General features: G+C 32.8%; 1 protein-coding gene across 2 annotated transcripts; it reads right to left on the bottom strand.

The window, feature by feature from the left end:
- Nucleotides 1-6,974: 6,974 nt before the first annotated feature.
- LOC7497068 (uncharacterized protein At4g18257) lies at nt 6,975-10,536 on the bottom strand. Of its 2 annotated transcripts, none has more exons than XM_002316695.3 (4): nt 10,206-10,536; nt 9,806-10,135; nt 7,686-7,855; nt 6,975-7,474 (listed from the first exon to the last, which is right to left on the bottom strand). In XM_002316695.3, exons 1-3 carry the CDS (start codon nt 10,487-10,489, stop codon nt 7,696-7,698), a joined length of 774 nt encoding a protein of 257 aa, XP_002316731.1. In that variant the 5' UTR covers nt 10,490-10,536; the 3' UTR covers nt 6,975-7,474; nt 7,686-7,695. The 2 variants fall into 2 exon arrangements, with proteins under 2 accessions (XP_002316731.1, XP_024437448.1); XM_024581680.2 differs by having other exon boundaries at nt 6,975-7,483.
- Nucleotides 10,537-14,441: the final 3,905 nt, after the last annotated feature.

Here is a 14,441-nt window from a genome sequence, read left to right on the forward strand (position 1 = left end):
AAGCAAGGAAATTTAAGCAACTTTTGGTGTTCTTTCTTGGGCATGTGTCGGCCAAAGAGAAATTAGAGGAATGAAAGTGAATGGCTTAGGGACCTCCACGTGTATAAAGTAGCACTAGTAGAAAGACTTAATGAAAAGGTGAGGACTAAATTATGTGAAAAATGAGAAGTAGGGACAAGTCATGTATAAATAATGACCTTGCTCATAAATGAAAAGGTCCCATAAGCTGGACAGTTTTGTTATCTAATTTCCAATCGAGGGTAGGACTTGAAGATGATGAAATTTAAGGTAGGGTTCTTCATAGAAGCTGTACTTGGAGATATTACCTTTCACATAGAACTGACAATGCTGAAATCGAAGTGGTATAGCTCCATATATGATTCAAAAACTGAAGGAATGTCAAACCAGCATAAATCTGGACAGATTTTGATGCTACTGTAATTGTTTAATATGAACCTTGATCGATATAATTTGGAGTTAGTTCCTTTACAAAAACTGTAGGTATGGATGTTATATTTTACAAAAATTTGATCTTGATGAATTTAAAGTTTTATAACTCCAGATATGGCCTAAGAACTGAAAGAGGGTCGGATTTAATCTTGTAGGACAGATTTCATTGATTAGGATAACGGGTAATTTTGGGTATGTTAAGGGTAGAAATAGGTTTCCTATCTTTAAATAAAGTTGTATATTAGTGTCTTAGGTTTCAAAAGAACCAAGCTACGTCCAAAACCGAGATCTATAATTTTACTTGTAAGCAAAATTCTAAACAATGTTCTTGAGTAACAAAAGTGGAATTAGAAAGTGTAATGATAAAATTAATCGAAAGATAAAAGAATTAATGACCATGAACTTGTGTAAATAGAATTTTAAGGATACGAGAATTGATGTTATGGTAAAGTTATGAAGTGATAATGATATCTCTTAATTCAAAATAAGAGAAGTGTCTAGAGCATGATTGTCTGCAGATGACACCCTGATATGGCCTTTTCTAGCCAATTGACACCATAGTGGCAGTTGCGCCAGCCCAAAGAGGCCAACTCAGGTAGCCTTCAACAAACAAATTTGACAATTCATAATAGCCACTTTGAGCCAACGGTTAGGGATCCTTAGGGGTTGAATCAAAGGCCAAGATTTGGCACAATGACAAAATGTCCATCTTCCACCTCCTATAAATAAAGGTGGATTCCATGACCTGAGCACCAAGAAAATTATGTGCAAAGTTGACAAAAAAATCATCCTTCCCCCCTTTTTTTTCTCTATAATTTTCTCCTTATCTCACTCTACTGCCCCTTCAGCCATAACAACTTCATAACCACCATGAACTACCATAGTTATTAAACCCGGCCCAGGGGTTGACCCTGCCAAGGGGCCAGGTTTCATGGGTCAACCTGAATCAACCCAGAAAATTTTTTTAAAAAATAAAGTTTTAATATTTTATATGAAAAAATTAAAAAAAATCCATGTAAATATAGGCTATATATATTTTTAAATAATGAAGTTTAAAAGAATATTTATAAAAACAATTTATCCCACATTAAAAAGATATTATGTTAATATTTTAAGTTGAAACATTTAAACCAAAAAAGTTTTTTATCCCACATTGAAAAAACATAACTTTTTTTCTTGAGAACATATAATATATATACTAATGGGTTTCAAATCTCACATTGAAAAAAGATAGCTTCTTTCTTGTGAACATAGAGTATATATACTAATGGGTTTCAAATCCCATATTGAAAAAACATAGTTCTTTTTTCTTTTTTCTTGGGAACATAGAGTATATATACTAATAGGTTTTAAATCCCACATTGAAAAAAGATAACTTTTTTCTTGGGAACATAGAACATTGAAAAAACATAGCTTTTTTCTTGTGAATATAGAGTATATATACTAATGGGTTTCAAATCTCACATTAAAATGATACTATGTTATCCTTTTAAGTTGAAGTATTTAAATCAAAAGGTTTTTTATCCCACATTGAAAAAACATAACTTTTTTCTTGGGAACATAGAGTATATATATATTAATGGGTTTTAAATCCCACATTTGAAAAGAAAAGAAAAAAACCAGGCCTGGCACGGGTCACGCCCGAGTCCCGGGTCGACCCGTCGGGTTGGTCTGGGTTTAATAACTATGACAACTACAATACAACCTCCTCCACCAACCCATCTCCTTGTCGGCAATAAGAACCACCACTGTCAATCCTCCTTCTTCCTCTTTATCGTAGGTTTCTTCCCTAGCAACTGACACCAGTTGCCAACTCCTCCACCAACGTCGCCACCAACCTCACGTCGACCTCTTTTCCCTCTTTAGCTACAACCATGACCGCTGCATGCAAAACGTGAATTCATTTTGCATGCAGCGTGGGATTTAATTAAGCATGGTCATCGGGCTAGGCCAGTGATCATACAATGATGGGTTGAACCAGTTCCAGCCCAGCCCAGACGATTGGGTCGGGTTAAACCCACCCCTAAAAAAAGCCATGTATGTTGGGTCGCCTGGCAGCCCAACCCGACCTGACTAGGTACGACCCAATCCAATATATTTAATAATAATATAATAATATAATAAAAAAATAAAAAAAAGAGAGAAAAAGAGAAAAAAATCAAGTTTTCCAAAAGGCATTTTAAAAATATTTATGGGCCCCTCGCATGTTTTTCCAGCCATTTTGCACATATATTAGGTTGAATATTTACATTGTAAGATATAAATATGATATTAAAATACACGGTTTTCTTTGAAACTTTTCCAAAAAAATTAGAAAATTAAAAAAAATAAATTAATTTCCTCTTTAAAAAAACAAAAAAATATTTTGTTTTAGGCATACGGCCGAATCCTAAAAGTTTTCAAGCATATTTTCATAAAAACAAAAAACTGCATCCATCTCATGTTTTAAAATGTAAAATGGGTATCATAACCAGTTTATGATTATCCATTAGGGTTTGACTAAATTATTAAAAATCATTCACTAATCATTTTGTTCACTTAATATTTAAAGTGTTAGGATTTAGCTATAGACTTTAATATTTAGGGGTATAAAATTACATTGAAAAGTATACCCTTAGATATTAAAGATACAAAACGCAAAATAAATATTTTTGCGCCCCACGACATTGGTTACAAGATGCATCATAAAAGGGTTTTAGCCCATATTAAAAGGTCTTGCTTCACAAAAGTTGACATTTCAAAATCTTTCATAAAACATTATTTTTAAAAAAATCAAAGTTTTCTTGTTTCCAAATAAAAAGTATAAATTTTCATTTTGTTACACATCAACAATGCCTTAAATAAATGAACCATCACAAGTAATTACTTTTAAGTATCAATTGAGGGTAACACATTCTTTTTCATGAAGCTATTTTGATTTTTAAAAGATGAAACTTTCTTTTCAAAGTAAGAATGCATGAGTTGTCAAGTTGTTTGTTTACTTATGATGTAAATAATGACATCAATTATAATCATTAATACTCTGATCTTGAGAATTCTCCATCAAAAATACATGTACATAAATGAGTATTCACAGATTGTTAAGTCCATGTATTAAAAGGGGGCAATATACATGCAAATATACTAATATACTTTAAGATAAATGAAATCTAACAGGTCGTTATCTTAAAAGTATTTTGGTCTCATAAGGGACATCCACTTCTATATACCTTTGGATCTTGCTTCTAAGTAAATGAATCGTTTGTGGTCTCTATTTGGATACATGGGACTAGGATACAAAAAAATAATTTAATAAAGTATGAATGATCATTCATTTAGGATAAATGAACCTTCACATGTTGTTATTTAATTTTTTATCCAATAATGGACATCAAATTATAAACATCTCTAGATCCTACTTTCAAATAAATGAATTGTTAATAGTCCTACTTTCAAATAAATGAATTGTTAATAGTCACTATTTGGACACTTGGGACTATGGTATAAAATATCATTAAGCAAAATACGAGTGATCTTTAATCATAGGACAAATAAGCCGTTACTGGTCATTGTCCATGGACATTGGTTGCATAAATAGATGTTTAGCACCACCCCTCATAGGTTTAAAGTCTAACCAACTAAGCAATATATAGGCTCATTCGGTTACTTACTAACATTACCTGAAAAGACTGTCACTGGTCATGGGTCTCGATTAGGAATAATTGGTCTTGCTATTAGACATGCCAATTCACTAATTGTTTTTAGAATAAATAAACCTTCACTGGTTGTTATTTTGGCAACAATCAGAAATGGCAGCATGACTTGGATCTTAGAAAAGATAAGTTTTGGCCCAATCATCTATCTTTTACATCCTGGGTCTAACTCATTACACTAGATCCATTTTTAACCATTGACAACCATGCAAACAGACTATTGGTATATTAGGCACAACAAATCCATTAGAAATAGAAGACAAATAATAATGCAGTTTACTTTAGATAGGATATTTAAAGGTGATAATATCTTTCTTTTAGGATAACCAATCACTTCCTTAGAATTCTAAAAGATCAATTAGGGTTTCTAATTACCATAATACTAAATAGTGATTTCTTTACATGTCATACACGTTTTAGATCTTCCCCTATTTCTCACATAAAAACTTAGAAGGAAAAAAGTGGTTGTTACGATGTCGAGTGCAACAAAAATAATATTAGGGTTATGTTTAGTTCAAGTTAACAATTTGGAGGTTAAGAGTTAGGGAATTAAATGTTAAAGATATAAAAATGTGATTGAAGGTTTTTAAGGATATTTAGTTGATGTGGTAGCTAGGGACCAATAGATTTTAAATTGAAAATTAAATTAAATAAAATTAACAGATAATAAATAATTATATAATGATGGGACTTAATGTTGTTTCAATTAAAAAAAAAAGGAAAATGAATGAAATAAATAAATCAAATAACAAAAAAAAAATCCCCATAATTTTCCTTCATTGGCATTTTGTTAATCTAAACTTAACCCTCAAAATGGGATTACATATTAAAGGTAGAAGTGAAGATAGAATTTTTAGGCAAGAAGGGAAAACATAAAATTTGTTGATTTTCATATTTAAACTAATTTTATTGTAGTGAGCAATTGTATTTAAATAAAATCATTACATCCAAAATTAAACATAAACAATTACAATATAGTAAATGTCAAGAATCGATCAACAAGTTTTGAAAAATATGGAGAGAAAATATCTAGGAAGGGGGAGGCAAATCTAAACTGACAAAGGTTATCATAAAACTTTTGAAAAAATCCCCATTTATCATATAGTATTTTATTTATGTGTTCATTTTAAAAGTAGAAATATAATTTTTACACACTTTCACTCATTTTTTCTTATTACTTTTTTATTATATTTCCAATTTACTCAAAACAAACATTTAGCTTGGAGGTAAAAGTGAAATATCATTTTTAAAATAATCATCAATATTTTTTTTTTATTTGAAAAATTATGTAAATAAAATGAAACAGTTAATGTGGGAATGAGGAAATACAACCCAAAGATAAGGAAGATAGATAATGCTTTGTCACCGAGAATTGTAAACAATGACAAAATTATAAGTTTTACAGTTCTCCTGCTAATAGTTTGTTTCTTTCCATTTAAATCCGTCAAGCAAATCTCCTCCCCTTTTGTTTCAAGGAAAACCACCTGAAGTCTCCTCGTATACGAAGTGGAAGAGGAAACCATTAATTTAATTTTTTTTTTATGAGAGTCTTAATGATTTAATTAAATAAATTTAGAGTTGTTTTGGATTTATATATTCTTTTCAAGTTTAAATAATTATTTTAAAATTAGATTGTCACAAACTATGTATCGTCTAACTGTTCAGTTTCTAACAGTAATCCATGCGAACTACCAATAAGAAACACCTAAATCCTTTTAAGAGAGAGGGGTTAATATACATTTGAGTACTAGCTCTTTTCTTTTGTATTTTAGGTATTTCTGTATTATACTTTACTCATATAAAAAATAAGAGGCATCGTTTTCTATTTATAGCAAAACCTAAAAACCATATAAATTATAAAATATTAATTTTCCCCTTAAATAATATCACATATATTTTAAATGGCTAATTTTATAAATTTTTTCAATCAAGTACTTGATTGTTTCTAGATATAGAATTGTAATTTTCTATATTAATTACATTCTAGTCCTCAATTTCTAAAATTTATTTACAATCAAGTCACACTTCGTTAATCATCTCATTTTAATTTCTAACCAATGGTTTTTATATGTGTGACTCATTAAGTTCCCTAATAAGTTGATCCAAATATAAATCACAATCTTAAATACAATAGGATTAAATAAATTAAACAAATTAATTTATTATCAATTCAGCAATTGATTGGTTTATATTTAAAAATCAAGTAAAATATCTAGCAACCTGTTATAATCTCCTCAAATATTAGATAAGTCATAAGTGGTTTGATTTAATCTTTTAGTTACTAGTTTTTCATTGTTGTTATTATCTTTTCATTAATAATCTTTCAATTAAATATATAGTATAAAGTGTATTTATTTTATTAAATTATATTTGTTTTCGTCACCATAGGTATTATTTTTTAAATAAAATTTGAGACTTGTTAGATAGGTGGAAACTAGATGAGCAAGTGGATAATCCAATTCAATGCATGACAATGCAGGTTTGGAGGCCTTCTGGTAAGCCCCATGGATTGCTCCACTTGTGGGTGCCTCCTGGATGAGGAGGTGGAAGTGGTGGAGACGGTGGACGTTGGTGGATAATTTGGCGGTCTGATGGATTAGTGTTTGTGCATGTTAGACGCATGTGTTTTAGGTTCTGCCTAGCATTTTGTTTTTCTGTCATCTTGTCATTAGCGATCAATGAGTATTTTGTCTGATGTCTGTTTCTATAGTGAATTTCATTTTGAGTTCTTTTAATATGTTTTGGCTCTCGCTGGCATCAGTGACTCCAGAAATTCTGGGTTCGATCACCAAAGGAGTCGTGTAACCTGAAATCCAAATGCACCATTTAACATGTAACAAATAACCCAAGAACCCTCTTGATTAAGAAATTGATACAACTTCTTCACTTGATTTTGGTTACAAACCTTTTCTGAGAGATTATTAGGATGAAAAAATAGGTTGAAGATCATCGGCTTGCTCTCAGCTGAGGACATTTTCTTGGAATGAGAGTACAATGGTTTAAAGGAAAGATTTTTGAGCTGCTGCAAATCAGGGATTCGTAACCTGCTTATTTGATTGAAGTTACAGGGCTGTTCTCATTCAAGGGGATGCACGACTTATGGTGTTTGGGATTTTTAAGTTTGAATTGGAACTGAAAATTTCGTAATTTGCTTAAACTGGTGGTCACATTCCCAGTATTAAATGAAATCCAGATACGGCAAGAATCTCTGCTATCGTCCACGCCCTTTCAATAACAGCACATCCTTGAAAACAAATCTACTACTGCTGACACGGTTTGGAAGAAATCGAACTATCGGCAATCAGCTAGTAATCATATCAAGTTGCCCAAATCTGAAAATTCTAAAAATTCATATCAAAATCTGTTCCATGTACAACTAAAACATACAAATGCCAACAATAGGCTGCACATTATTATCTTTTAAAATTAATACAAAGAGAGACGTGACAAAAATCTCACTGTTTCCTTTGTTCATGTCAGTTTAATCAAATTCTTGTAGGAAGCGACACTAAACAACAAGATAATTGGGTTATAATCTCCCACCTTCAGCTAATCACGTCTGATTTGCATTAGATGCAGCTTTTAGTTCCTCCAATTTTTTGCGAAGATATGCTTGTTTGAGCTTCTCATGTTTAGCTGCTGCCTGCTCTTGTCTATGCAACTTGAGCTCCACTACCTTTTTTCTGGCTTGATTGGCTTCTTCATGAACTTCTCTGAGAAAAACCACGATGCAAAAGGAGTTACACTGTGGGGTTCGGTAACAAGATTCAGATTGTGGTACTATAATACAAATCAAGTAACAGAATCACTAAAAAGCAAATCATATCAGGATACCTCTTTTTGCCCCTTTTTTTTTTTATAGATAACAGGTAGCTGAACCACTTGCACAAAAATAAGATTATTTCTTCTCCTTTTTGGTAATTATTAATGGGGAGAGATTGTTTTTTGGAGCTAATACACAAAGACATGAACTTCCAGATCTAGAAAAGTGCCAAAGTGATGTCTTATCGCCCTTTCTTTTCACAATTGCAGTAGATGTGTTCAGTTCGGTCATCTAATGGAGCACAAAGCAATACAGGTTCCATTAAAGTGCTAAAAGTAGGACAAAGGCTGGTTCTCAGAGCAGACAGGGTTTTCAGAATTTGCTGCCTTGCAATTTTTTGAAGGAATTTCTAGATTAAGGATATGCCCAGAAGAGGTATCACCAGGATTCATTTAGGTCAACTAGTGAGGTCTTATTTAGCATCTCAAGTATGTTGTACAAGACTGGCCTTCGTTATGTAGGGTTCCATTTGGTGGTAAATCTATAGGTTTTGTGGTCTAATGGTGGATGCCTGAAGTGTTAAGACAGGTAGCAACTTGGGGGGCTTTCAGTATGGTTAAAACACTAGCATTTAGACAGGTCTTCATGTAAGATCCAACTTGCAGTGCCTAAGAATATTGAGAAAGTGATGTGAAATTTCGTTTGAAGAGGGTAAAGGTAAGGAATAAATTGTTTGGTCAGGAAAGAGGGGAACTGTAAGCCTAATATGAACAAGGGTTTAGATCTTGGACATTTTTGTACAGAAAATTATTGCCTTGGGGTGAATGGCAATGCATTTACCTTTAAAACCCAAAGCCCTTCAGAACAAATTAATCTTGACCAAATATAATCTCCACTCAACTGGTTGAGTAGTTAAGATGCCAAGGGTCTGCCTTTTCATATCAAAGGTACCATTAGTTTCCCACTGTTTAAGTCACAAGGTAGGCAATGGATCTTGATTTTGGGAAGAGGGCGTGAGGGTGTCTATTGAGCAATGATTTTTTAATCACTCATATAGCTTGATCCACCAATTCATCTTGTTTCCCACTAGGGTTGTAATAATTTCCCTCTTGCTAATAGTATTCAGAAAAGTCAAGGTACCGTCCAAGTTAAGGCATTATTCTGGATACTGAAGTCAGTTCCACAGGTTTTTTTAGTAATGAGAGGCTCCATAAGGCACAATAGTGTATTGTATTTTCAATGCAGGAGTCATGTTGGCACCTTTACTGGCATTAGCCTGTGGGATAGCAAATGTGGTTAGGCTTTTTGCTGTTGCTGGTGAGCAGAGGGTTGTGAACCATTTATTATATTCTTTCTGAGCAGAAACATATAGGAGGACCCTAAGGAAGGGGGAATTCTTTCGGAGTTCATAAACAGATCATAATTTCAAAATTTCTAAGGAAAACCACTATCTAAACAGCTTCAGCAATAGTTTCCCAGTTTCTTAGTGTGGTCTGCTTAGGGGACCTTCATGGGATCTCTATATCTCAAGATTTAAAAGGATTGGAAGACACTAAATTTCTGGTTATCTTTCAGGTGTAGTCTCACATGGTGGACATCTTATTTTCAGTGGTGTAATAATCTTCAAATGCTATTCAAACGCTATTCAAACAAAGTTTCATTTTATCAAATAGCAGGCTAGCTCGACCTCTGCGTGGACATACTCGTTACATTAGGTTACAAGAGAATCTGACCTTTCAACAAAGAAACATTTCTAATTGTCATCAGGAATTGCAAGTTAATTCAAAACCGGCCACCTCATTTAGTTCACCTCAACTCCCCCGCCCACAATTTTCGTAAATAAGATCATCCAACATACAATATGCCATACATAAACATAGGAACAGATTATAAGCCTTACCTCACTAAACGATGATGTTGAGCTTTGTCCACAGCTCCAGCTGTCCGCCCCGGCCCAGCAAATTTGGTATTGAATAACACAGAATCATCACCGTGACCATCAACTTTTCCTTCATCATCAACGGGTGCAGCAGCAGAAGTATTATTCCCTCGAGGCCGCGTCGACTCATCTTGTTCCACACCCTTCCTAAAAAAATCAACACAGTACTTCTCATTCTCTTCCTCATCAGACAACTCTCCTCTCAATAACTTGTCATACAACTCCGCCTTCCTCTCCAATGCAGCATAGCTAGCTGACCCATCATTAACTGCTTTAAGCTCAAGCTTGTCCCTGAAATTAAAGAATAATCAGAAAAAGAAAAAAAAGAAAGCCCTAATAAAAGAAAACGAAAGAAGAGTACTTGTGGGCACGGGATTCGACGCCGGAGTTTTTCTTGGAGAAGGTGTCGAGAGAAGGGATAATCTTCTTGGCGCGATGGTATTCAAGATCAGAAGGGGAGATATCTTTAGATTTCTTGGCTTCTTCTTGGGATTTATAGAGTTGGGCTTTAAGTTCAACGATGGAAGAAGCACCAACTCCTTCTATGGCTCGATGTTTCTTTGGTAAAATTGATGATTCTGTTAGCCATCCTAATGATTCCACCATCACTCTTCTCTTCTTTCCCTCTTCTTCTGCTTCTCCCATTCTTTTCTTCTTCTGTTTTTCTCTACAAAATAAATTAATTAGTTATTTGGCGATCAACCTTTCAATCAACGAGCGAGATGTCGGTTGGGTGATGTTTGAGTCAAACGACAACCGGTCATCACTTTCTATTGATATAGAAGAAGCAAATATCGTAAAGATAGAACACATATATTCTTCTCTCATTTCTATTCCAAGAAGATAAAAATTCATTTAAAAATCATCTTAAAAATAAATTTATTTTATATTTTTATCTATATCCATCTAACCACACATGTTTTTATCTTTTTTATACTTATTCTTTACATCCTCGACACTAACCATAATATGTTTCGTGGTTTTAAAAGTGATGACATTGATGATGATAAGATATGTTTTAAAAACATGGTGGTTATTGTTATGGTCGTAATGATATTAGAGAGTTATAATGGAATAATAATAAAATAGTTCCTATATTAGTAATAACATGGTTTCTATATTAGTAATAACATGGTGACAGACAAAGGTGACTAAGTTGTTGTACTAGTGGTGATGAAAGGTTATGGTAAGATAATAACATGGTGGTAGACAAAATCAAATAATTTGCAAGAAAATCATTCTCCATCCGATTGCGAAGTCTTGTTTTAATAATCTTCATTGTTGAAAAAACTCGTTCAGTAGTTGTTGTCGAAACAGGAAGAGTCAAAATAAGTCGAATCAACCTGTCAACAAGTGGATAAATTGTTGATTTTTCTATTTCAACCAATCCTTGACATAATTCAGCAATCGATGACATATTCTTTAACTTTGGATGATTGGGTACATCAAGCTCATAATGCTGCAACTGAAATCTCAAATGAGTTTTTTCTTGGTCAGAAAAGTCTTCAGGATAGAACTTGTCAACAAGTAAGCATATATCTTCAACACTTAATAATTTATAGTTATTTTTAGGATCTAAAGTTGTGCTCAACTTAAGAAGCTCGATTGCCTGCTCATTGAATCTATTATTTAGCTCTTGCAACTGTTGATCAATGATAGCTGTAAATATATCAACTCGATAGTGATGCTCAACTGTTATTGATTTTGTTTTACGGCGAGATCGTCCCACACTAGAAAAACAAGCATCCATATCAGGAACTTCAATGTCTTGATGCTTACAAAATGATGTCACTTCTTCTAAAAGAGTTTCCCAGTCATCATCTCTTAACTTCTGAATTAAAGTCTTTGTGGTAGTCACCAAATGCATAACATTTAAAATGTCTTGAGATTTCTATTGCAAAGCTTGGCAAAGCACATCAGTAATTCTCATAACATTCTTCATTATATGCAAGATGAATGCAAAATCAAATGACATTAGCAACTTAAATGAAAAAGCCGCATCACCACGTTGAGAATAAGTAGATCCATCTAAAGCAATGTTTTCAAGAACCGAGCAAGTTGCCCCATACATTTTTATCAAACTGCAAATTGATTTGAAGTCCGAACTCCATCTGCTATCTCCAGGTCGTTGCAAACCACCTACTTGATTAACTCCTTTACCCGTTTCAATCTCACCAATATCAACTAAATGTTCAATTGTAGCTGCTTGGAAAGCTCGTAATTCATCATTACGCTTGCAAGAAGCACTAACAATGTTAACAATAAAAATCAAGTTCTGAAAGAAAGTGTGAACATCAGATATTTTTCTAGCTGCAGCAATAAGAGTCAATTGTAATTGATGAGCTAAGCAATGTACATAATATGCATAAGGACAATCATTAATGAATAAAGCTTGCAATCCATTCCACTCTCCACGCATATTACTAGCACCATCATACCCTTGACCCCTAATATTTTAAACATCAAGATTGTGATGAGATAAAACAAAGAAAATCTCTTTCTTAAGAGTTGAAGCAGTTGTATTTTTGACATGAACTATATCCAAAAATCGTTCTCATATAAATCCACTTCTATCAACAAACCTAATAACAAGGGCCATTTGCTCTCTTCTGGATTCATCTCAAGCTTCATCAACAATTAAGCAAAATCTTGCATCACCAATCTCATGACGAATTGAAGACTGAACATTTCTAGCAAAGACATGCAAAATTTCTTTTTGAATTTGATGCGAGGTGTATTTAGCATTTTGTGGAGCATTATCCAAAATAAGAGCACCTACTTGTTCATTGTATGATGCTAAAAGTTCCAACATTTCAAGAAAATTACCTCGGTTTTTTTATTATGGACGTTCATCATGTCCTCTAAAAGCACATGCTTGAAATGTGAGCCAACGAACAATATCTATTGAAGCTTTAATACGCAATCGATTATTTAGAATTTCTTGAGTAGTTTGCCTCTTAACTACCTTCTCAATATAACATGACTGATTTTTCAAATTTTCCAAGCACCTGGTAGCAAATCTATGAGCTGAATTCGGACTTTTTCCCATATGAGTTAAAAAAGCACATCGTTCTCTATCATTAACTTTCTTCCAACAATTGAATCCTTTAACAGTAAATGTGTTTGAGCCTGGCTTTCCAGATGACTTACTTGAAAATAGATAGCAAGGGAAATAAAATGCAGTATTTTTCTCTGAATATTCAAGCCATGGATAACTTTTGAACCAATGAGACTGAAATCGACGAGGATGTTTTTTACCAATCAGCGGATATTCAGACATCAAAGGTTGATATGGCCCTAAATTAATGTATGTCTTTCTAATTTCATCTTGTTGATTAACTGGGTATTCCTAAATTTGTGGACGATTGCTTGGATCTCTAATCAGATGAGCAATATCGATTCTAGTAGGAGGCTGCTCGTTAATCAATGCAGGTTCTTCATGAACTGAAGCACATTGGGGTTGTTCAACCATAACTTCAACATCACACATTGAAGTTGATTCACTAGGCTGTGAGTTATCAATATTTTTTCTCTTTTTCTCAAAAAAGGAATCAATTCTTCATATTTTGTTCATGGTTCAACCTAAAATCAAAACATCATAAATTTGTATTGTTTCCTATTTAAAAAATAAATACAAATAATGATGTGTTAAAGCAATAATCAGAGCCAAAAATAAATTTTTACATGTAAACCACACTGACATATGAAAGCAAAATTAACATATTAAAAAAATAAATTGATATATAAAAGCATATCTAACATGAAAAATGGGATTACTGGTTCCTAAAAAAGAAAACTTACATTGAATCAAAGTTGGGCATACGCTCTTCAAAGTACTCAATTTGGCTAGAAAGATCGTGTCTAATTGTATATTGGACCTGGTGATAGTAAAGTACACGTGAGAAAAAATTGATAATTTTGGTGGCTCTGCTAAAAACAAAACATAAGAAAATCCAAGCATAATCGAAACAAACAAACCCATAAAATATATCCAATTAATTAGAAAAAACAACATTCACTATAACAAGAAATAAAAAATGGTAAAACTAGTACTAAGAAAAAAAATAGCAGAATTATATATATATATATATATATATATATATATATATATATATATATATATATATATATTCATCACATTCTTAACAAACATAAAAAAAAAAAATACTAATTACCTTGTATCGATGGAGAATTAATTGGCAACAACTTTGCTTTAACCTTTATGCTTTGTATTATTAATTTTTTCGGTTAAGGTTGCAGAGAAGAAAGAGAGAGACAGTAAAGGAAGGGAATTAAATCTTATTTGTCCTTTTGTTTTCCACTTACATAGAGATACACAAAAATTTAGCTTTAAAGTCAAACATAACTAATAAAATAATAATTTAGTATTAAAAAGCCTATTATTTGTTATATTTTAAAAAAAAAGTTTTGCAGGGGCCCGGCCCCTGCTGGCCTCCCCTTGGTTCCGCCGCTGGTTATGGTCGTAATGATATTAGAGAGTTATAATGGAATAATAATAAAATGGTTCCTATATTAGTAATAACATGGTTTCTATATTAGTAATAACATGGTGGCAGACAAAGGTGACTAGGTTGTT

The sequence above is a fragment of the Populus trichocarpa genome, chromosome 11, assembly GCF_000002775.5.
Source record: "Populus trichocarpa isolate Nisqually-1 chromosome 11, P.trichocarpa_v4.1, whole genome shotgun sequence".
Classification (NCBI taxonomy): domain Eukaryota; kingdom Viridiplantae; phylum Streptophyta; class Magnoliopsida; order Malpighiales; family Salicaceae; genus Populus; species Populus trichocarpa.

Excerpts from the sequence above, each read along its gene's own strand:
- LOC7497068 (XM_002316695.3), bottom strand. The coding sequence starts at position 10,489 with ATGGGAGAAGCAGAAGAAGAGGGAAAGAAGAGAAGAGTGATGGTGGAA. Across the intron at positions 10,136-10,205 it reads GTCGAATCCCGTGCCCACAA|GGACAAGCTTGAGCTTAAAG; the intron begins GTACTCTTCTTT and ends CTTTAATTTCAG. Across the intron at positions 7,856-9,805 it reads CAACATCATCGTTTAGTGAG|AGAAGTTCATGAAGAAGCCA; the intron begins GTAAGGCTTATA and ends GGTTTTTCTCAG.